Source organism: Platichthys flesus, chromosome 20 (genome assembly GCF_949316205.1).
Source record: "Platichthys flesus chromosome 20, fPlaFle2.1, whole genome shotgun sequence".
NCBI classification, from domain to species: Eukaryota; Metazoa; Chordata; class Actinopteri; order Pleuronectiformes; family Pleuronectidae; genus Platichthys; species Platichthys flesus.
In genome coordinates this window covers 4,279,187-4,303,295 of record NC_084964.1, presented here as the reverse complement: position 1 = coordinate 4,303,295, position 24,109 = coordinate 4,279,187, and the positions used below count along the sequence as shown (strand labels likewise).

Below are 24,109 nucleotides of genomic sequence, written 5' to 3'. Positions count from 1 at the left end.
AGTATATCTGAATGGAGAGGTTCCGTTTTGAGCAGTTACAGAATAAATCTCGGCAGGAGAGAGTGATGAAAGGCATTATAGAGTCTGAACATGAAATCAACATGTAATTTGTTTTTTCTACTATATGTATTCTATATTTCTGTAAAGTGTTGCCCACCCTGGGGCAACAGATGTAAATTGGCAGTCTGGTTTAAATTGAATATGATTACGTACAGTATATCTTGTATTTTAGGGACTTTATGACACAAGACACACTGAGCTTTTCTTTCTAGATTCTCCTTCCTCTTCTCCATAGTAGTTCATATCACATCAATACATGTTTCTGACCCTTGTTCCCCTTCCCCGGAGTCCCTTTGCCTTGGCGCCCGCGGACCCAGGGCCGCAGCTGTGGCCACATCATCATGAATTACAGTTTGTGGATCGAGTAGGGGAGAGCGGGGTAATGTGAGACATTTTTTTTACATTTTATGATATACCTTTAATGATATATCAGTAAAATGTACACATTTCCCATTAATTCAGGATGTTTCCTAACAATGGAAAAGATCAGAATGTCTTCAGGACAAAGGGCAGTGAAAATATGTTTAAAATATTGTTTAAAAAAAAAAATTAGCTGGGGTAAAGTGAGACAGACCAGAGAAATCAACGGGGTAAAGTGATCCACTTACTTTTTCCTATAATAGGTAAAATCCTGACAGCTGGATTAACAACTACACATTCCAAAACTTGTACCGGACTAGTAACAGAATCATGGGGATTGGTCAAAATTGCCACAAATCATTTTGATAGCTTAATTATTTTTCACTATATCGATTGAGACACATTAATGGCACCAACATTCATATAATCACTTCCTGCTTGGCAATTTGTCTTCAAAGTAAAAGTGAAACATTTGTTTTGTTGCTGCAGTGCTAGCTCTCATTTTAAGAAGTTGTGAGTCTTGGTCTGAAGATTGTGTAAGTTACAGATTCATGAATTAGCCGAAATTCAAGGTATGTACCGTTAATAGTTCAGTAAATCATTCAGACTTAAACAATACATGTGAACAGTATAATAGCAAATTCAGTTTAATTTTCTGAAAATAAATGACTATAAAATCTTCAATATAGACAAACCAGGTAGGATGAACTTCCCTCTGCTTCATAGACTGTTTATAAAGGCTCTGCACACAGAAGTTTAGGACAGGCATTGCACCAGTATGATTAAAAGATATAAATTTACTGCATTTATAAAATAACTTATTTGGTCTACGCCATTACTGAAAGTGTCAGCAAATTGTGAAGATGAAGCTTTCAGCCAATCCAAAGTCAGGAATATGATTCTCTTTTCTTGAAACATCATCACATTTGAAGGCCGTTCCAGATAATTGACGTCTGTGTGTTTCGATCTCTTTTGCCTGCCAAGATATTGAATATGAAGTTGTCCATCTACAGAGTTACAAACTATGCAGACTGTATCCAGACCTTAACAACGGTGGGAGCAGGCATTTTTATTCATCTCTTCCCATAGTCATCATTACCTCTGGCTCATGAACGACTCCTGGACTCTACCTCCACGATGAATAAATCCTGCTGGTCAGCTGTATGCGTCCTGTCCTTCAGAGGACATCTTTAAAGGCTTGCAAATTAAGTACAATCTTGAGGCAAATATGTCTGCTCTAAATGATAGCCAGGCAGACGACTCGTAGCACAGAGTATATTTCATCGCCATGGCATTTAGAATATGTTTGATGTGGCTTGCTTTAATTTGACTTTATGACAAGACGGCAGACACACACGCACTCGCACATGCACATGCACACACACACGCACACACACACACACACACACACACACACACACACACACACACACACACACACACACACAGAGCTCCCTGATCTTTCCACTATCCATTCTGAAGCTATCACTGCAACAGGCATTCATCCCCCTTTTGCTTGTATTCTCATGCAATATCTATGTTGTTTATACCAGGAGATAAAGACCAGTGTGATCCATGCAGTCCTGTCTCAGATGAATACACACACCCAGATACTATACACACACACACACACACACACACACACACACACCCCACCTCGATGGCAACCACCACCCATATTCCATCTCTCTCTGGCTGAATATATTATTGCAGCGCTCTCCCTTCCTCTCAGTCTGACAGGGACAGATTGAGCCGGCCTCTGATAGCTGCAGCAGCTACTGTTACGGGAAATGGAGCTGCACATTTACATTTACTCATTCTATTACTTTGATTGATCTTCTGGGCTTCCAGGGAGCTATTTTACGGTTAGGGTGCGATGTGTCTTTTAGAGTAATGCAGACAAGGATTGAGGACAGGAATTAAAAAAGCTTAAAACCGCCGAAGTTTGTTATCAAACCCTGCAGACCTGGCAGATAGCAACTAGATACTGAGCCCAGTCTTATATAGATGCACACATGTTGTACTCATGTTGTTAAATGAAATGACATTTTGAAATAGTCTTATTAGGACTCATGTGATGAAATATCAGAATCCACTTAGTGGTTTAAAATGATTTTTCTTGCAAACAAACAAACAAACGGGGCTGGACAATAAAACAAAATCCATCTTAACATAACTTTCATTAATAGCAATATAATCAAAGTCCAACGCTTATACATTGTGCAAGCACAGTGTTTATCAAGTATTAGTCATTTTCATTGTAGATAAAACTCTTGTCTGAAGAGTTTAAAACCACAACCTTCAATCAGTTTAAACTTAAAAATAAATAATTATGTGCCATTTTATCAAGTAAATCTTGATGTTTATCAAATTTTGGGTTTCATATAGTTTCTGGTCATATCCCCCAGAAAATAAAGTATGTTTTTCAGAAGACACAGTGAATAATGCAAATGGATAGATTAGTTATATTGTTGAATGTTGTCTTAGAGCAGCAGTAGTCCAGGTTGAGCAATACTATCATAGACTGGCAAAAATACACAAAACGACATGTTATGGCTAACATCTAAACTAAAGAATACAAATTATGGTCAGTGTAACATCACTATTATGGCTAAAAGATAAATCACTTGAAGACCTGAAACTTAAACTTATCTAAACACTTTACAGTATATGCAACCCTGGATGAGGCCAATTCATCTGAGTAGCTAGCTGGATGATTTATCACTGGCTATCTAACACTGCATTGTGTTTGAATCCCTTATCTTCCATTAGCTGGTCCTTCCTACCTGCAAAGACTTCTGCACTCCTCCCTTGTTTTTCAGTTATTTGTGTCCCTATCTTTTGGCTTCTTCCTCTGCACAACTGAACAATGTAAGTTTGTGTGAATCACATGCAGCAAAAGTTCAAATCGGAGTTGTGCTGTTGGCTTAACGCCGGGACCTTCTTAAAATTCACTTAAATATATGTCTCGCTGTGGAAAAACTTTGACTTGAGCAGATTTGATCATACTCCTCAGACAGAAGCATAGCAGTGAAACAGGGTGGTAATGCGTATGGAGCGTAGTCATATTAATTTAATAAGCAAGCTCTGGTTTCACCTTCAAAAAATACCACGATAGCTGTTTGGTATGGATAAAGAGGACGGAGGCAGAGAAAATCAAAGACAAAGTCCAAACCACTGACGCCTTGGAGAGGTAACCCTTGATAGGTTTGTTATGCAAACATGACTTCACGTTTGCAGAGAAAGTTCCACTCAAGGCAACTACATTTTCATCCCTGTTGAGTTCCTCTGTTGTATAATGCATTCCTAGTTACTAAGTAACCAAAGCTAAAAGTGCAAATCTTGCAAATGAATAGAGATGAAAAGAAAGTACAGTGTTGGTATCGTTGCCAAGGTAGCAGGTGTACAAACATTAATGCTGGGAAAACATTTGAAAAAAAAGAAAACTGTCATTACTTTTAAAGTATAGAGAGACAAGCAGGTGTTTCAGAAACTTTCAGGACTCACCATGTGGCATTTTCACCTTCAGTGTACAGTGAGTGTTAAACTGGTTATGAAACGTTCTCATTTGAATTTTGCTACCTCTTTATGACCTACAACTGCAAAGGAGACAACCAGGGAGAAAATTGCCTTTTTCTATTAACTATTCTCAATGTCGAGGTCGGACAGAATTATTTACGGCAGTCAGGGCGGAAAAGCCTATGTTTTCATATCCGTCAGCAAACTTTCACAGTGAGAAGAACGCTAGCCGGTTGAAAGGAATCTGGAGCAGATTTGTCTTTAGAGATTGTTATTTTTGACGTCGTAGTTTATAGTCATGTTCTGACGCTGGGGAAGGATCAGCAAAGTGAAAAATAATTTCAGTCCCTCCGAAAAACAAATGGCCTGGCAAGACTGAGGTTTTTACGTCAGGAGATGGTGGAACTCTACCGTCCACAGAGGAAAATTGTTCCATTTTCATTGGCTGTGTAGGTCAGGCATGATAACTAAATTGTCAGCATGGTGTGAACGCTCTTTATAATATTATAGAGTCATCCTAATTGGATCCCACGAGTAGGACAAAGAAGTCAAAAAAAGTTATCCTAGAAGAGAGGCTGACATATATTAATAAAGGAAAATCATCAGTAAAAAAACTGGTAGGAGACATTCCTTAATTTTGCCATATCACAGATGCATTCCTGAAGAGACACAACACTGATATTCCCTCATGGTTAAGCACACGGCTAAATTTGTTCTGGATCCTGTTCCGGAACCTGCCAGATCAGTGAGATTGGATATGGTGCCCTGTCATTCTGACGTTTCAACACAATTATTGTTGAATGGGATTTGTAGCTGTGGTTTTAAAACCATAGATGAAGCTGTGACAGAACCTCAAGCTAGGTTTGGTACTCCTGGAAAAGAAAGAGCAGGCCACACAACACAAAAAGCAAACAACACTTCCTGTACTTCCTCCCATTGGCCCTCTCTTCAAAGCTATGCCCATTCGGTTAGAATGAAATGATTGTTCCTGTTTAGTACAGTTCTTTTCAGACGTCTCTATTTATTGATGGCTATCGAGATACAAGGTGACTTAATTATTAAGAGATATTTCTCATAGACTGCTCACAATCGGAGATAGCTGTTGTCTAACTGTGTGGACATTGCTGATTGAATTCTTAATTCAACACAGTCATTATATGTTTCCCAGTGTTTCCCACAGGTTGACAATTTAGTTGTGGTTATTGTTGGCGCAGCGTGTGGCTGATGAGAATGCAGAGGCTTGTGCAGTTTACCTAAGTTCCCTAAATGCCTCGCATAAGGAACACAGAGAAGCTTCAAATGTCTGTTTCTGTATCACAACTCAGACACAAAATATTCAGTCTAAAAGTGCATCAGACTGTCTGAAGTAGTTTGTTGCTGATCCAGCAGAGGGATATTACTGTCAGATTGATCTATTGTATGCCCTCTTGACCTATCAGTAAAGCAAGTTGGTAGTGTTAAGATACTGTAATTATGCACCTGTATTAAGGATGTTACTGCAGAGGTGTTCGGCTCACAGTGACAGGCCCTCATCAAAAGATCAGTGACATGGCATCAAGAGCTCCGTTTAAAGAGAAGGAAAACAAGGTGACATTGATGTTTCATCTTTGATTCTGATACAAATCCGCCCCATTTACAGCTGCTACACGTCTTACATGCTCAGAGCTGATCCGGTGACTCTATTCAATGCTTTGCATCACTGACTCACGAACATTGAACCATAAATAGAAACTAAACTGGTGTTTTTGTGTAGGAGTCTTATAAAAATGCATGCCGAGGGCGATGCAATGGAGAAATAACTTTACACGGTGAGTACATTGTCTGCAGGCCATGATATGCTCGGATGTGATATGATGTCTATCATTGTGTTATTTGATATCAAAATGTCAGTTTTCTCACTGTCTCTCTGTCAGTGCTAATCACCTTCTCTCAGTCTACTGTATGGAGTACTCTACAATTTGAGGCGGACTCTCTCACTCTCTCTACCTCTGTGTGTGTGTGTGTGTGTGTTTGTATAGAAACAATGGCCATAGTACATGTTATCTCAAAATCAAAGGTCAAGATCAACAAAAAGGAACCTAAGTCTGGTATTGATCAGAAAATGATTCCCCATCATACAGAGTAAAACTAAATATATTTTACCAGATCTCTTGTTCCAATAGAACCATAGACAACAGGTAGATTGTATAAAGATAAAAAAAAGGAATTACGTCACTATGAAGCCCAAATAGCATCTTATTTAGATTAAAATAACCCTTTGTCATCATATGGTATAATCACGTAATTATACAATGGCATTATTAGTATAAAAAAAGTTGCCATTGCCTGATTGGGGCATGTACAGCGTGCACAGGGTATACAATGTCCCTTTAATTGCTTTTCAGTTGTTGGTATGTAGTGTCCTGGATCCTGATTTGGAATCAGAGAGAGAGCGAGAGAGAGAGAGAGAGAGAGAGAGAGAGAGAGAGAGAGAGAGAGAGAGAGAGAGAGAGAGAGAGAGAGAGAGAGAGAGAGAGAGAGAGCACAAAGTCAGTGACATTAATTAAAAGCCTGTTTCACTTCTGACGAGAACTGGCATCACTTCTGTGACCACATTCAAGTTTGATGTCACAGGGGTCTCAGCAAACCAAGATTTCTTTGGGTGTTAAATCACTGCTTCAATTGAGAATTCATAAAGTGGAATGTTGCATTACTTGGATGGATATACATGCTTTATTAAAAATTAAAAAATGCCACAATAATGAAGAAACCTCTAAAAGTTCACTGTGCCACACAAATTGTTTGCATATTGAAGACACAGCAGACCTGTTTAGTTCAGGACAAGGCTACAGATGTAAACCTTCACTAACCCCAACCTCACAAGCTCCTGTCACGCTGCATTATTGATCGGCTCATCCAGAGATGGCTGGTCAGCAGACAAGCGGACACATGAAGTAGACATGGGTTATTCCAGCTTGTAGCAGATGCACAAGTCATGTACTGCTCTGCACTGCCACATTAAATAATAAACAAGTGGCACTATGTGTCCATTTGGAATTCACAGCAGACCGATGCACTTTTAAAGAAGATATTTGATGGAAAACAGTGCATGCTGGCAAGTATGGCAGTTAACAGTTACTTAGACTTTTGTATAAAAAGCAATTTGTACCAGCTCTACAAGAACCACTCCTCAAAAACGTAGGGAATAATTTAGCTTAAATACGCTTCTCCATTTTCTTAGCTGTGGTTAATAAAGATAACGTATTCATTTCAATAACCAGCTGCCTCTCAGCCTTGGCCTTTTATATCACTGATCAGGACCCAGGTAAACTCTGTGAGTTTACAGCTGCCTGGCAGAGGTGGTGAATGAAAGCTCTGGGAATGAGGAGAGGAGGAGGAAGTGGTTGAATCCCAGAGAGGTCTGTCAGATGAGAGCGATGTTACACATCTGGCCTGTCGGCTGCCTCCATGTCTTTAATATTCACAGGAGCTCCCAGGAATCCGCTGAAAAAACCCACAATGAATAATTAATGTGGTGTGGTGCCACAGAGCTCCTTCCTTCTTTTAATTGGATTTGAAGAATAAAAAAAGAAAAACAGAGAAACAGGTAATAAGATTTAACAAAAATCAAGACACTATTATCATGCTGCTGGTAATGTTGTTAAAGTATGGTCAGTGTGGTCTTAATTATTAATTCTCTTAAAGACCTGCTGGCCACTTGATGACCTCAAACTGTGGAGCTGTACTGTACTGTGGTTGTCTCAGTAAATCCCAGGTTACTGGTTCAAATCTGTAACACTCTGAGGCCTTTTTTCAATCAGTCGATCAACCGAACAACTAATCAATCAATAAATCAAATAATTTACAAATTCCAATTTGTCTCCTAAGCCTTTACATGTTGGGATATCATTAACCTTCAACAAGAGTGAAGCGAAACTACCAAAAAAACAATTAACGGGGGTAGAAGAGGAAAGCTCAGAGAGGACCTCATGAGAGGGATCCCTCTCCCAGGACGGACACAGCTGCAACAGATGCCATGTGTACCAGAGCATCAACAAAATAACAATATTAAGAACATTGATGATGGAAGACAGTGTCTATCATAAATGGAGAGGTGTATCAATGTTTTAAGTATTTATACAAAAGAAGTTGTCTGACAGAGATGAATGATTGGGTATATTACATATCTAAGCAATCTACTTCTAATCACAATCCCCGATTTGGCTAAAGCCGCAATCCTGGATCTGCAACGATAGAGCACAATGACTTTCGGGTGTATTTCTTTTATGAAATATAAATACATGTTAAATCTTTTATCTGTTAAACCACTTTATTTCTGTTCATCCACATACGTCTCTAATTCGACACACAAACATGGAGATTATTTCACAGCAGCTCACTTTCCAAGACAGGCGTGTGTGTAACGGGAACACCTTCTTCAGCATTCAATGAACCCATCTTCTCTTCAGCAACTGTGTTAAATTTAAACAACACACAGGAGACGTGCATTTTCTGTGTAGCTGGAGCAAAGAGAGGGCAGCCCATCTGTTGGTTAATAAAAGCAGGATAAAGCGGGCAGCAGAGAGAGAGAAGGGTCATAATGTAGGCAGCAGTCCTTCATGTTTCACTGCCCCACTGCAGCCTTTTATACCTCTGGTTACTCGCGGGCCGGCGACACTCACTGAGCTTTTAAAACAGCTGCACACATTGGAGGAAATTTATGGCACGAAGCAACAGCACAGGCTTGTTTCAGAAATCTAAAGGCTGTTATCTGTGTGTGTGTGTGTGTGTGTGTGTGTGTGTTTAAGAGACAGGAGAGAGTCTTTGCAGGTTATCAGCGTGTACTCAGCTACACTATGTCAATCAATCACCCATTACATGTGTTCTACATGTCGCTTTGAAGCACAAACTACCAATGTGCCGTCAGTTTGCGCTGTATTTACTTTGACACGCCCAGTGACACGTTCCAGTGTTTTCATTATTGCCATATGTGGTGCTGGTGCAGATATTCGGCTCGCCATCGATGCGTGTGACACTTCAAGGATCCAGTACCATCTGTGGTCACAGAGGAAAAGAAATGATCTAATCGGGATCTGATATGCTCTGTAACTCTTTCCCTAAAGCCCGTATCTATGCCTGAGTGACGCAATATAACATACATAATACATTGTCTTATCATTAGAGTTGCTGTAAGCCGGGCGTTGTAATAAAATACACGTAAGACATTATTAAGTGCTTAATAAGGTCACATTTTCCAGTGGACTTTAATAAGTTATCTACCCATTTTGCATCTTCGTCAGTTGTTCTCGGGGACAAAGTGAACTTTGTGGCTATAACAAATTGAGAAAGTGGTTAAGGCGGCTTTATGATAGCTCCTTGTCTGCTTTATCTATAACATGTTTATAGGAAGATGTGACATTATATACATTTTAAAGCCTCACTAATAAATATAACTATACTATCAATGGCCCATATTATATGTGATGTGTAAAATGTTGCTGTGCCACACCTCTGCAGTTCCCCTGCGGGTCTACAGAGCTTTTTAGCACATTACAGCCAATTGTTTTGGATTTACAACCCCGCTTTTAGGTTCACTCACTTCTAATCTCATAATCAATGGTAGGACTCAGCAAGTTGCTATCCTCAGCAGGAAAGCCCTGATAAACCCTATGTGTCCCGACATCAAACATCATGTGGAGATTTTGAGAGCATTTGGGAACTGAAGGAGATTGTGAAGACTCAAAACGAAAGTAAAATCATGGACTTACATTCGCTAGTTGGAAGGCATCATGCAAGGCTGTGTTGGATTTTCCGTATCTTTGCTTCTCTAAGTGGCCAAAAGTAGTTTAGGACAGGTGACCAGGTGTTTACAGTGGCAAAGATGTGAATTTATTTGATCAACACCGTAGATATCAGTTCCGAATCAACTTAATTGATTATTTTATTGCACATCAAAGAAGGAGGCGAGAAGATTGCAACTCTCAGGTTTGTGTGTAAAGCACATAGCTGAGGTGTTCAGATAGTTTAGCATAAAGCCTGGAAGCAGAGGAAAGTCATCAAGCCTGAAATACTCCTACTACCATCTTTAAAGCTCAAAACCACAATGAATCATTTGTTGAACAAAACAGAAATGTAAAGAACACACAGACAGAGACAGCACAGAACTCCACATACACTGTTATCCTTACATTTCTTTTTATACCTGTTTAAAAACACTTAATGTGCTAAAATGTTGCGACTACTACATTTACCTTTGAGGGGATTCAAAAGTTGTGGATGTGCCATCAGGACACACCCCGTCTGCTTTATAATTAAAAAAAACATGAATAATTATGTATACTTTTTATAAATACCCCAAAAACTGATCTGGTGCTCCGCCTTATTGTAAATTGCTCTTTCAGACATCATTCAAGGTTGGCACAACATGAAAATTGTCTCTTGTAAGAATGAACTACTACAGAGTAAACATTCGGAAACATGTTGTCTCCCTACACAGTTTTCTGTCAACCCTAAGAAGAAGGGCAGGATGTTAGCATTTGGAAAAAGAGTATTTATCAGTGTTCACAGCTATTTCTATCACTGCTTATCCAACTGATATCTTGTCCAGTTGCACCGAGAAGCTACAGGGACAGTAAGAGGTTAAATCCTCTGCTAAACACTCATCGTAAAGTATTATCTTATTTTGGGACGATTGCTTTTGTGAGCCTCAAATTTGGGACCCCCCAGATAGAAAGTCATTAACCACCGCCAGGCAGCTGCAATGGGAACACAACTCATAATGCACAAATTAAGAACCCCGTGTATAAATATAATGTTGTCTTGCAGGACAAAGAGAATCCTGAATAGCACCCAGCTGAGAATAAATGAATGGTGGAATTAATTAGCATCCTCGGAGGCTGTGTTCTGTTAGTCCAGGCTGAGTTACGCTGGATGATTGTGGGAGGGTTGGAGGCCCCCGAAGAGGATGTGATTATGGAATAAGTAGATTATCCAGCTCATTTTTGCTCATCGTTCTGTGTGGAATATTTGAGCGGGGAAGTTTATGCAATCAGACCTTTAATATTATCATCTTCTTAATTCTTTCTAAATAGCAGCACAGTTCACTGGTAAATTGTAAATTGAATCTGTAATTTGTGAGTGTTGACGCCTTCTTAAGATGTATCTTCTTCTAAGAAAATGGTCTTTCAACACAGTGTCAATGTCCAGCTTCCAATCCTGTACTTGTGTCAAAGTAAACGACTCTAGCGGTTCCTTTTCCATTCATTTCTTTTACCAAGGTTTTTATTGTTATTGTAGGACTGAAGATACACAGCTTCATAGGGAGTCCTACTTTTTGAGTGCATAGACCTACACTTATATAAGGACAAACACTAGTCATACCAGAAACCTCACATACCAGCTCCCACTGCAGTTACACTCCCTGTGTGAAACACAGATGCCCTCAAGATGCAACAGGGCGTTGATGCAGCCATCATGTTCTGCATGTGACTGTGGCCCAGGCGTTATCCATCAATCTTATGTATGAGAAATGTCTGGATCGTTACCTTAGGTTGATGCTCTTCGCCTTTATTTTAATTGTCTGACAAGTGACAAATAATAGTCAAACATATAATGGTATTGAACCTTCATATGCATTAATTCATATAAACATGTGAAATAAGCTATTTGTGGGGGATTGCTGTTTATGTGTGTGTGCTTGCACAGATAGTGAGAAAGTGAGGACATGTCGGCTGGTCCTCACATGCTGACCCACTTTCAATGAGCTGTTTGAGGGTTAAGACTTGATTTTAGGATGAGGGTTAGATGTAAGTTGAGGTTAGGGTAAGGGTCAGGCATTTAGTTGGGATGGTTAATGTTAGGGTAAGGGGCTAGGTAAAACATTTAGTTCAGTGAGTGTCCTTACTCAAATAAAAAACAAGTGTGTGTGTGTGTGTGTGTGTGTGTGGAGGGAATATTCTTGGAGGAGTTTTTATAGCCCTGAGACCCACCTGCCATACCTCCAAGGTCCACCAGTGGGACGCGTCACACACTAACTGGTGTACAAATGCATGCTCAGATGATGAAGCCTAAAACATTTAAACACAAACAAAGTGGGTGATGGAAAAGAGAGGGGAATAGCAGGTACACAAAAAAAAGTGAAACATGAGACAAGATGCAACCAAGCAGATCAGATCAATTAGATTAAGCTTAACTTGTTAAAATAAATTACTGATGACATACTGCATACAAATAACTTTTTAGTGTTAAGTGTTAGCAGCTGTCTTTAGTAGAAGTGCTAATTCTCGTCTCCAAAAAAAGGAGCACGTACTGTCCAGGTTTGAGGTCTGAGGTTTTTACTTTGGCTTTACCTAGTCCTAGAGCATTTACACAAACATGACCTAATGAATGTTATAATAAGTTGTACATATTATATTAACTTGAGCACAATCTCCAAGAAATGAAATGTATATATCGGCTACAATCAAACTGCAAATAGGGTTTCAAGGAAATGTAGCCACTTCCAATGAAGCACTACAATTATTAACGAGGCAGAGGTGGATCACCAGTGTTCCATTCACCTAAAATAGACCACAGTCCTGTTTGTGGTTGGGGTTCGGCAACAAAACCAGCAGGAAGAGATGGTGGCTTTGGGTGAATGGAAATAAATATGTTATGTCTGAAGTCACTGCAAGCCTACTGCCTATGCATTTTAATAAAACCTTAATACAAGTGGATATTGTCTGAGAAATTAGCAAACACGTTGTCCGTGAACATCTTGCATGTATGTTCTTACTGTATATATTGTCTTACTGTATATATTGTTGTTTTGTTTTTATGTACAGTGCACCAACCACACCATGGCGATTTCCAATATATGCAAATATATGTGACAAGATTCTGATTAGCAACATATTTGCGACTTGATAAATATTTACTGATGTTGTTTAGTTGTGTATGACATCTGGTTGTGGATATATACATTGAGGAACCATTAGGTTTTTGAAGCCTTGATTTTTTTGTTCACCGACATCTTTCGAAATACTGTTACTGATAAATATTTGATTTTTACTTTTGCAGAGGCGCTTGCTGCGGGTTTTTTTTAGCCTGCGGCGGTTGTCAGGGCATCTGTATGTACCGTGTGTGGTGTATCAAATCTGAGATCTTCTCGTATAAATTAGTCCAGCTGGGCCGCAAGAAAACCAGGTTTATGCAATTTTTAACAGGCGCCTCATTGATAAAATCTTCTGCTTCCGTGAATGAATATTCTGAGTCCTTAGTGTCGACCACAGAGCGTGTATAAAGATGGATGATGTGTCTCCACTTCCTTCTGTTGTAGCTAAAATGTCCTGGATATGGACGCTGCCATCTTGCACTTTGGATGTCATTTGTAGATAGAGTGTGCTCAGTAGTCATTGTGGAGAGGAGCCATGATATCAAGGTTACAATGATAGAATTTCACCCCTTTATTATAGCATCAAATAACTAGTTAAACCAAACTTACCAGAAACATTCACACTTGAACATATATCGGTGAGATAAGAGCTACCTAAAATGATGGATACCATCCTTTCAGGTCCAGTGGGTGAGAAATACACATCAGGTCATGCAAGTGAGCCATTAAACCCAGTAATATACATACTGTAACAATGGTTTGATGCATTATGGATGACAGTTATTCAGATTATGTTGAGTCATCTGAAAATAACAAAGCTCACATCAGTTGAGAGAAAGGGAGAGGTTGGATGGATTGGATTTCTCTTTATTTGTCAAGCTGGCGTGTTCTCTTAGAAAGTCAAACTGAAATGTGGAGTCAGCTAAAATATGACTTTGATATGCAAGCAGGACATTTAACCAGCTGACTGTGTCCCAGCGCAGTGGCTACTTCCAGTTAAAAGATAAAAATGAATAAATCCTTTGAGATCCTTCAGGTTTAGTAGTGGGCTTGTGAATCGTTGGCTGCATCACAATACCTCTGGCCACAATTGTTAACCTGTGGTTGTAACGGCCAAGATCTGGATGGAACATCAAGAGTTTGGATGAAGTTGTTGTAACCAGCAATACTTTGTCAGTGTTCTTAGATAATAATTTCCATAAACTCGACTGTGAACAATCTAACATAGTCATTATTGGTCCTGAATCTCTGATAAAATCCACCATCAACTTCGGCCTCACCAGTGACAGCTGCACTTTGTCTCCTTCCCAGCATGTCAGCCGTGGAGTCATTCTTGACCACAGGTCATCTCCAGGTCCACCCTGATCCACACCTTCTTCACATCCAGAATCGACTTTTGCAATAGCGTTCTCTATGGTACGTCTTCCAAAGTCTTCAATAAACTTCAGTACACCCAAAACTCTGCTGCTCGTCTGCTCACCCATACCAGGTCCTGTGACCACATCACCCCTGCTCCAACAGAACCTCCACTGGCTCCCGGTCCATCAGCGCCATCCAATTCAAAATCTTCCTCCTCACCCACAAAGCCCCCCAAAACCAGATTGTCCCTCACGCAACCCTCCGCTCCTCTGACGCCAACCTCTGGGACTTCCCATGTTTTTATCCTTAGCCTGTCCTTCTTTTATAATGTGTGTTTGAGTTCCGTGACTAGCTCTATACAAATAAATTATATTATTATATAAGCGACGGTTGAAAAGAAAAATATTTGGTGTAATTGAAACTAAGCCCTTTTATTTCCAGGTTCGTTGACTCCCCATTAAGTTCCCCTGAGCTGAATCAGAGAGAGAAGCTGGAGTGTGCTGCAGCAGGACTGATTGAAAACCCCGCTGCTGCACACATCTGGACAGGCGTGTCTCGAGAGCCAACGCACATGCGGAGACGGGCACGTCTTTCGATTTGGCTCGGCAGCTGTTCCGCTCCACTCCGGCTCCCCTGCATGCCATCGCCTTATTACGATCTTATTAATGTAATATCATTAAATGTCCCCCCCTGAACATCTGAGTGCGGCAATTTATATACACCTTGTAACATTCATTCCCTTTGGCGGGGCCAGATAGCGGTCGAGTCCGGCGAGATCTACGTGCAGTCACAACGGTAGCGGTGATTATTTGTTAGGATGTGTGTGGGTGTAGAAGTAGGTTGTGGTGTGTGTGTGTGTGTGTGTGTGTGGGGGGGGGGGGAATCATTTGGCGTATTTATGATACGTCCTCCAGCTTTGGCTCAATCCTGAATCTCCTACATCAGGTAGAATAATGGCCTCCATAACCTTGGGCGTTTGTGGCCTCTGAGATCTCTCTCCTCAGCTTCCCTCCCTCTCTCCCTCCCTCCCTCCCTCCCCACAGATAGCTTTTCATTACAGATCTGTGGAGAGAAAAAAAAGAAAGGCCACAGATCAGATAGTAAACAGAAAATGTCCATGTGCACTCGTACTCCCACATGCTCGAGGCAGTATTTCTCTCCACATCAGGGCTACAAGAAGAGGCATCCTGAATTGATTGGGAGATAATGAAAGAGGTCTGGGGGGGGGGGGGGTTGTTGACACAAACAGACAACGCAGGGCCGAGTGCTTCAATTTACACAAGGCCAGGCAGGATTTGTGTGTTAGGTTTAAACCCGTATAATGTTTTTTTGGATTGCTCATAATTAAGATATCCTCCTGTGGAGAGTCGCCTTAAATTTGACATTGTATAACATTTTTTTAATTAAAAATGTTCTACCTCTGAAAAAGGCATTTGCTGTTCACCACCTTGAAACACTATAAGCCTCTAAAAAAGACCAATGAAGGTTTGTAAGTAGATTTAGGAGGCGTAAACAGCCCGCTAAAGAGGCTCTCATTTCAGGCTTGCAGGCTATTCGAAAGAAAACAAATATAGCTGCTCAGGAAACTGCAGAGGTGAGGTCTGGAGCCATGCCTGCAAAATATAATAAAATAACCTTGACAAGATGTCACTTAGCTACTCTCCAATATTACATTTTTACAGCTTGCAATAGTTTTGGTGTTCGATTGGTGTACCCTGTCACCAGCCATAAAACATCACGGCCATTTTAGGATCCTCATGATTGTGAAGACAAGAAGTTATTTATGTTATGCAGACATTGGAATAGAAATTCCCTGCAGGGATTTGCTGCCATTCAGTCACAAGAGTATTAATGTGGTCATTGAGTGGCATGAGCCTCACTAGGCTGCTCATGAAGTTTCTGAACCCAGAGGTGGGAAGTAAGAAATTACAAATACTTTATTTGTTTTTTCAGGTATCTGATGTCATTTAACTTTTACTTGCTACATTTTAACACAGATATTTGTACCTTCTACTCCAAAATAGGCTGGTTACTTTTGTTTTATGGATTTGAGAATTATTTTGGAATCATCTGTATTTTTTGTTTGATCATCATAAATACTGCATAATCAAGCGCTGCAAGGGTATCAGACGATAACGCAGAAAAGATGATTCCTTGTTGAATATCTATCAGACCATATTATGCACAACATACAGTACATAATGCAGAAAACAGACGAGAGTGAGACTCAACCGCAGAGAAGAGGTGGGCTCGTATGTCTGTGACAAAGAGAAACAACAGTTCAATCTTTTCTTGCTTTAAACCCATGTTTGTAGTTTATTGTATTTTATTTGATTTAAAGTAAGACTGGTTTCAGTAAACTATTCTTCAAAATATAATAATTTTACATAAGTCTCATCTTTTTATATTTATACTCTGTAGTACATTTCAATGCTCGTACTTTTTTAGTTTTATTTGAGTAAAGAGGTTGAATAAGTACTTTTACATTTACTTAGGGTTAGGGTTAGGGTTTTACATGAGTGAAGGAAGTGTGGACTTCACCTCTGTCTGAACCTTCCTTTTATAATGACTTTCTGAAGCAGACATTCGGACAATCACACCTACGTTATGTAGCCCTTGGCCACCTGTACAGAGGTGAGACAGTCTATTTTTTGTGCAACACCCTCAATCGAAGGGTCTATCTGGAAACACCTGCCACTAGCTTCATTTGTAAGACGGCCCCCTAAGAGTCCATCCAACAGTTTGAGAAGAGCCCATGTTGACATACTAATCTGAGCGGAAGCACGTTTTCTGTGCAGACTCACTGCACCTTTCCTTCAGCAGTAGCATGTCAGACTGTAAACCTGACAAAGCGACCATTGTCTTAAAACACCCGCACTACAGAACATACCTGTTTAGACTGTCAGTCAGCCACTGACGCTCTCAGCTCAGGTGTGTAACTGACAGTGCTGTTAGCATCCTGGCAGCAGAGACATGGCGCAGCAGGATTTCATAACTGAGCCAACTCTTACTCTCTGTGACCGTGTGGAAGTCTGTTTCCACTTCCCAGAAGTTTTTATTTAAAATGTAAAACTCATCTACCTGTGCAGGGGATTGTATTATATGTTTCTCCTATTTGTGGGTTAGGAGTCATGAAGAGAAGAAATAAGTAAAATGTTAAGTGTGAATAAAAATGAAAGATAAAGATAAGAAAAAGAATGAACCAACGAGCCACACGGTTTACCACCGTGATCTAGATGTGAAGGGAACTACATCACACATAGGTTAGGTTTTCAACCTAGGCTGGTTTTAGTTAGTCTTTAGAAATGGGGTTTGCTTACTTTCAGAATCTTCTACTACTTCTACTACTACTACAACTACTAATAATAATGCTGCTATCAAAGAGGTTTGTTGTAATCTACGTAGTTAGTTGTGAGGTATGAGCCAAGGAAGTTACAGTTACATTTTGGTGCGGATTTGGATCAGGGGGTGGATACAGGAATTTTAACTTTCACTCTATTTATAATTAAGAGATTTTTTCATTTATGTACCCTAGAAAGAATCATGGATCTTGGTGAGAAAGATCTGCAAATTTAACAGAGTGATATTCATGAGCTGGAGCAGATCCATATAAAGATACAGTTTTTGTAAATTTAGACATGATGTCATTAGGGGCACACACGTCCTTCTAATTATTATTATTATATAACTACTGTCTTGTATAGTTGCTCATGTGAGCTGATTTCCTACAGATCTTTTTCTGGCTTTGAGTTGTGTCCCCCCCCCCCCCCATATCTTCAACCTTCCCCACATTAACCACTTATAGTGAACCAGGCAGAGAATCCCAACAAAGTTGTTCTTCAGCTCCATGTGAAGAGAACATTGTGTTAGGCATTGTGTTCCTCCATCAGCACAGGAGGGGCATGGGCCTGTCCTCTTTGTCCCCTGATGGCTGCTGATGTGATTTGAAAGACCATGACAAGTCACGGTAACCCTGACAGAGCTTCCCCTGCGTGCTTTGTCTGTATCACGGAAAAAATGCTAAGTGAGCCAGGCTGTTTCGGACGCTCTGTCAAGGAAACGCCGCCATGAGATCTCGGGTGATTCCTCTGTGGTGCTGGCGTTATTGAGCACGCCTATATGGGTTATATTGACATATCAACACATTTAATATGGAACGGTACAAAACAGGTACAGATACAATAAGTCAGATCCTCATATAGTGAAGCATTTTCCAAAGTGAACTTTTCAGACACATTTATTGGGCTGATAACATTACTCAAACACAGTGTATGACCATTGTAAACAATAAAACAGAAAAAAGGCATCAGCTCAGACTGAGAACTGCTCCAGAATTCAAAGTGTGCCAAGCTTTTTAAATTTCTCAACTCCTCTTAATATATATTTTTTCAATGTTAATTCATTACGTTTCTTTACATATTGATTTTTCTGCAGTATTGATAATTATAATATGTACAAACGAGGCCAAGACACTGGTTGCTCTGAGGCCGTAAGAAAGCCTGTAAATATTTACTCGTCTCCCATGACATGACTCTATTTTTGGAAAAATGACAAGGTAAGGCGGTGTTCCCTCTCTGTTGGTTTTCGCAGACTGCATGCCTTGTTCGTGACTGTAATGAAACGTCCGTGTGAATCGAGGTGACTTCACTTTTAAGTCTTGACCGGCAGGGTGGGGGCAGTGACTTAGTCCTTGGATTTTCCCGTTGATAGCAACATCTTTATGTACAAAGGCTTTAAAGTCCCAACATTGTCCTAGTGGTTGGGAGGCTATCAAATAAATGCTTCAACTTTTTTTTTGTTTTGTTTCTTTCCAAGTGTCTTTTTTTTTTTTTTTCTCCCAAAAAAGTATTGGTATCAAAATGTCCGTATAGATATAGTCGTACAGTGGGGGACAGGACTTGTTAGCATGTGTTAGATCGAGGGTTCAAACAGTTCTGTATGTATGAAAAGAGGAGTCTCTTTGCTCGCAATGCAAAGTCCCTTAATTTCGGATAATGTCTGGTGTTGTTTGTCTTTATACAATGCCATGAAATAATCTTAGATGAGATGCAGCCTCAAACCAGGGTTCACCTCCTCCGTTCTCCCCTCCTTCCCCTCGCCTCGTCCCGCTCCTGCTCTCCATCTCTGACACTCGCTTCCATGCTCATCCAAGGGAGGCTACTTTAGCAACCACTCGTTCACTGGAAGAGAGGAGAAGGACAGGAGTGAGAATTGTGATTTATATATGCGGCTCTCACCACAGTTCAGTTGCTCCCCCCCCCCCAACACACACACACACACATTCACGCACACGCACACACACACACGATATTTCATGTTTAGCGATTACACACAGTTGAAAAAGGAATGAATGAGCCTAGGTAAGTGGTGGTATGTGGGTGATGTTTGGGGAGGGGAGTGGGGGGGATGGGAGTGAGGTCTGAATTGTTTTCATTAGGATTTGAATGGCAGCCTTGACAGAAAATTATAGCAGGCCCAAGGAGACGCCAAGAACCCAAGTAAACATTGTAATTTGATAAAAAGGAGCCTCTCTGCTGTGAAAGAAGGGATTTATTAAGAGAGTGCTATCATAATCATGTTTCCTTTCATCAGGTGGGACACATAAAACAGTAAACAAACAAATACATACACAACATTATTAGCTCCCGACCTCCACCATTGCACATTCAGTTAGCCTGACTATCACCTCCCCTGGGAGGTGGACAACTGTGTCTCGGTGCTTGTTCTCTAAAGGTTGACCTTACACAAATAATCAGAGATTTATTTTCCCTTTTTAACTTCATTTTAAAAGGCCTTCAAATCTCCAAACAATGAAGCAAGCAGTTCTGCAAATTTTAATTTGGCTTTTTATGTCTTTGTTTTATTTATTTATTTATTTCTTGGCTTGCTCTTCAAAGTTTGTTTGCTGAGGCGGGTCTGAGGTGGATGGGCAGGCTCGAAATCTCCCCACAACTGCTGCACTGAATAAGATGCACAGAGAAAGAATATGAGAGAGAGAGAGAGAGAGAGAGAGAGAGAGAGAGAGAGAGAGAGAGAGAGAGAGAGAGAGAGAGAGAGAGAGAGAGAGAGAGAGAGAGAGAGAGAGAGAGAGAGAGAGAGAGAGAGAGAGAGATGCAGACGGAAAGACAATTATGATGCGTGTCCGCCACAGTACAGAAAATCCTGAGCAAAAAAAGAAAAAGAGGGAAATAACAAAGTGACTAGCGGAGACTTGGGCTACTTCTCGCCTTAAGCGTATTTTCGCTTCAGGGGTGAAAGGGAACATCTGTGGACCAGATATATTGGCTGAAACAGAGCAGAGGAGATGGCAGACTGCGGCAACACCTCCCAGGTTGCAGTGAGCTGTGACAAGCCCGATTTTAGCCAGTTCTGCCAGTCAGAGCCAAACAGGTGTTCTGACTGTCCTGCCGTCTCACTTTGTACTGCCTGTTTCCTTTTTTTCCCTTCACTTCAACAAACATCGGCTGACTCTCAGCTCAGCAATCCAATTTGATATGAGGTTTATTAATTATATTAGTCAGCCCAGATCAAGCAATAATCCCCTGGAATTCATGTAGATGTCGTTTCTAAAACAAATTACATGAGGACATTTGGGAGGAATGTTCGCCCCTGAAGCTGAGTTTAGCGAGAACAAATAATGACCAAAATATATATCTTGACATAAGTTCACAGGACGTAAATACCTGCAGAAACTACGACCTATCTGGGTCTGGCAAATTAACACCTTTGAAGAGAATCGCCGTGCATTTTAAAAGATAATTCTGCTATACTGCAACTCTGGGCTTATGTTTTTTTCAGTTCCTACCACAATTCCAATCATTAATATAAAATATTATTCTCATCAAAGTGACTGATGGGATATGGGCAGCATTGCTGAAAAAGGTAACCTCATGAAGCCCGAAACTGAGAGGTTGTCAGGTAGTTTAAAAATGTATCTGAGCATAAATACTTCATTAAAATCAGACTGAGGAAAAATTTAATTATGCCTGCAGGGAAATTTCTTTGTTGCAACTGCTCAACGCTCAGTTGGAAAAGAGGAAGTAAACAAGTAAAAACTAGTGTAAAATAGACAGGAGAAAAAAATTGACAATGCAGATGTGCAAAAAGAAATGTGCAAGTAAAAGTCAAAAAATGGAAAAGTACATTAACAGTAAATTTACTCTGATCGATCAAGTTGTACAAAAATAAGCGTTATGTGGGTTAACAATTTATAGTAGTTTAGCAGCAGAATTCTGATGGAAATGTGCTGAAAGAGGAGAAATGGCCAAAGGAAAGAAGGACCGCCTGTGGAGCTCTTCAGCTGAGAACTAACTGCCGCCTCAGTGCTGCTGCACATCATTTGATAAACATCAAGTGCTGCACCTAGCACCAAAAGGAAGCGTCTAGCTGCAGCATGCCAACAGAACCAGCTACTGCTCTCAGGGGAAATGGTGTTTTGTTCAGAGCAAGCAAGGCTGGATATAGGACAGTTGCAACTCACACAGAAGCCCAGCTTCTGTGTGAGTTGGGATGGACAACAGTGGTGTCACTGTTGATTGGTGGATATTGATCGAAGTGGTCAATGTCAGGCTACATGTCAAATTCATTGAAGAAACACTTAAGCTCATTGGCTCTGTCATTGTTACTTTCTGACTGCAGTCCCTGTAACCAATGATGGTCCTTCTTCCTCTCCAGACCTTCCTGGTCTGCCCTAGCCTCTCTGCTCAAGCTTCCACTTCCAGGCTTCCTTTCCTTGTCTGATATTCACTGACGGCTATTTCTGGATCCCTACTCCCTGACCTGAGTGCTCTATTCTTCTCTTTTAGGAGTACTTTGATTTCCCTGGTCAACCTCTTAGGAAAACCGATTTGGCTGGAGCACAGATGTCCACACTGAAGTCGAACAGCCTGTCTTTCAGTCCATCTATGGTCTCACCAATAGGCACGGGCATTATGTTCCAGTTAGAACATCGAAAGTGATCTTTTAGAGCAGTGTATGTCTCCTCAGATCACAACCCCTTCAGTCTTGACAGGGATGGGATGATCATTGACATGGGTTCATGTTTGGACTGAAGGTGAACCCGGTTGTGTTTGGATGTTGTAGGCTGAGGGAGTGCTTTTGGTGCAGTCCACAATATGAGTAAATGTTTAAATGTCCTTTGGCTCCTTTTCATTGTCTTAGCACACATTCACTGTTAAGAGACTGAAGCACAATACGGATGGAGCAGTTTTATCATGAACTCCCCTTTTTACCTACTGATTACAGACAGAAAGTGAAGTATAAAGTTTGATACTTTTTAAATTTTGTTTGATTAATCAAACAAACTGAATTACCAAGAGTTGTAATCAATATGTAATCAATTCTTCATTTTTGGGGCTACATATAACCAGACCTAGGCTGAAGAAAAAGTTATTGCACATCAGGAAAATGTAGAAAGAAAAGCAGTGGAAGACGATTGTGATTGGTCTGGAACATAATATTATAGAGCATCTCAAAGGCAGGGGCATTTAAAGCTTCATAAACAAGTAAAACAACTTTAAATCAATTCTGAAAGGTACAGGTAGCTTGTTCAATGTATCAGGCAGTGCAGAACTTTGATATCATTTCTTTACAGGTAAGATTCTGACTCCAGTTCAACTAGATGTTACTTTTTTTGTAAACATTTAAACTCACTCAGTTGGAATCCCAATTTTGTGATGTGTGTTCTAAGTTCTCATTTAATTTTTAAAACGTTTTTACTCATCCAGCCATTAAAGTCAGTGAGACAAGGAATGAGAGCAAGCAGCGCAGGGCCATGTGGGGAAACAGACGTGTGCATTTGTGTCATCAGCATTCAAATGGTAGTTGACGTGCTGATGGTTAATCGTGTCTCCAAGTGGGAGCATGTACAATGAAAACCACAATGGACTAGCAATGCTTCCTTGAGGAATGCCATTAATCACAATGAGTCTCGGATGTGAAGTTGCCCTCCCCACTTAACGCTGTCTACCTCCAGAAGGGTTTTGTGAACTCAAACACTTCACCAACCCCTTCTTCGGCATAGTGGTGAGTAGATAATGTGAACCCATAATGTGGGAATTCACATTTTTCAGTGAACTATCCCTTTGGTAAGGCAGCCATGCTTTCAGAATCGACAATATTTAATAGGCAGATTAGAAATTAGAGTTTTGAGCTCTGACGTTTAACAACCTGCAAGGAAGATGCCTCAATTATGGCAGTAGTTTGTTATCGTTTCTTGAGGGAGTGCTTTCTTCCAAAACTGACAGTGTTTTAAAAATCCATCACCAAATTTTTTATGAAGACTGGGAACGGGTGATCGATTTAAAACAATGTCAGTTGTGGAAGAAAGCACTCTGGGGTCAGGCAATGCAAATATCGATTGATCATTAATGTTGTCAACAAGTTAATTGGTTCAGCCAGCTATGTATCAATGAAAGATATTTACCAGATTTGCAATCAATATTGATACCTCGTATAAGCACTTTGAATCAGTGTGGTCATTAACATGATCATTTTAATCATAGAAAAATGATTTTACCATGACTGAGCGGAACACTGGACATAAAATCTTAAAACAGTTGAACCCTTTTTGGGAGGTGGTAGAGGGTCAAAGTGAGTTGTGCTTTTCTGAGTATTCTACTGTGTGTTGGAACATTCCTAACAGAACATTAGGTGAAAGGTGAACCTACCACCTCCTCTTTTATGTGTGTCCCCTGGAAGATGAAAAAGTGAAATAAGGAGAAGACTTAGTGTCTGAGAAAGATGAAGTCCTTCAGGTTTCAGTTCAAAAAAAAAAAGCTAAGACCATGCTCAGGAAAATAATTAATAATTAATTAATATAAAATGTTTAGCTAGGGAGAGATCCAATATTGTAGAGTGTGAGGTTTATTGGCTTGAGTCTGGGGCTCTCTATGAATGAATTTTTTTCAATTTTCACCAGGTAGTTCCTGTCATTATGTGGATTGGAAGCTGTTCGCTGTG

The 24,109-nt window shown here is 40.3% G+C and overlaps 1 protein-coding gene across 1 annotated transcript in view; it reads right to left on the bottom strand.

Annotated features, from left to right (window-relative positions):
• Positions 1-18,291: 18,291 nt before the first annotated feature.
• Positions 18,292-24,109, bottom strand: part of ca10a (carbonic anhydrase Xa) — a 244,659-nt gene continuing 238,841 nt past the window's right edge. Inside the window, exon 9 of the mRNA XM_062413725.1 lies at positions 18,292-19,329. Coding sequence (XP_062269709.1) covers positions 19,307-19,329 — 23 coding nt within the window. The 3' untranslated portion in view covers positions 18,292-19,306. The remainder of the gene's footprint in view (positions 19,330-24,109) is intronic.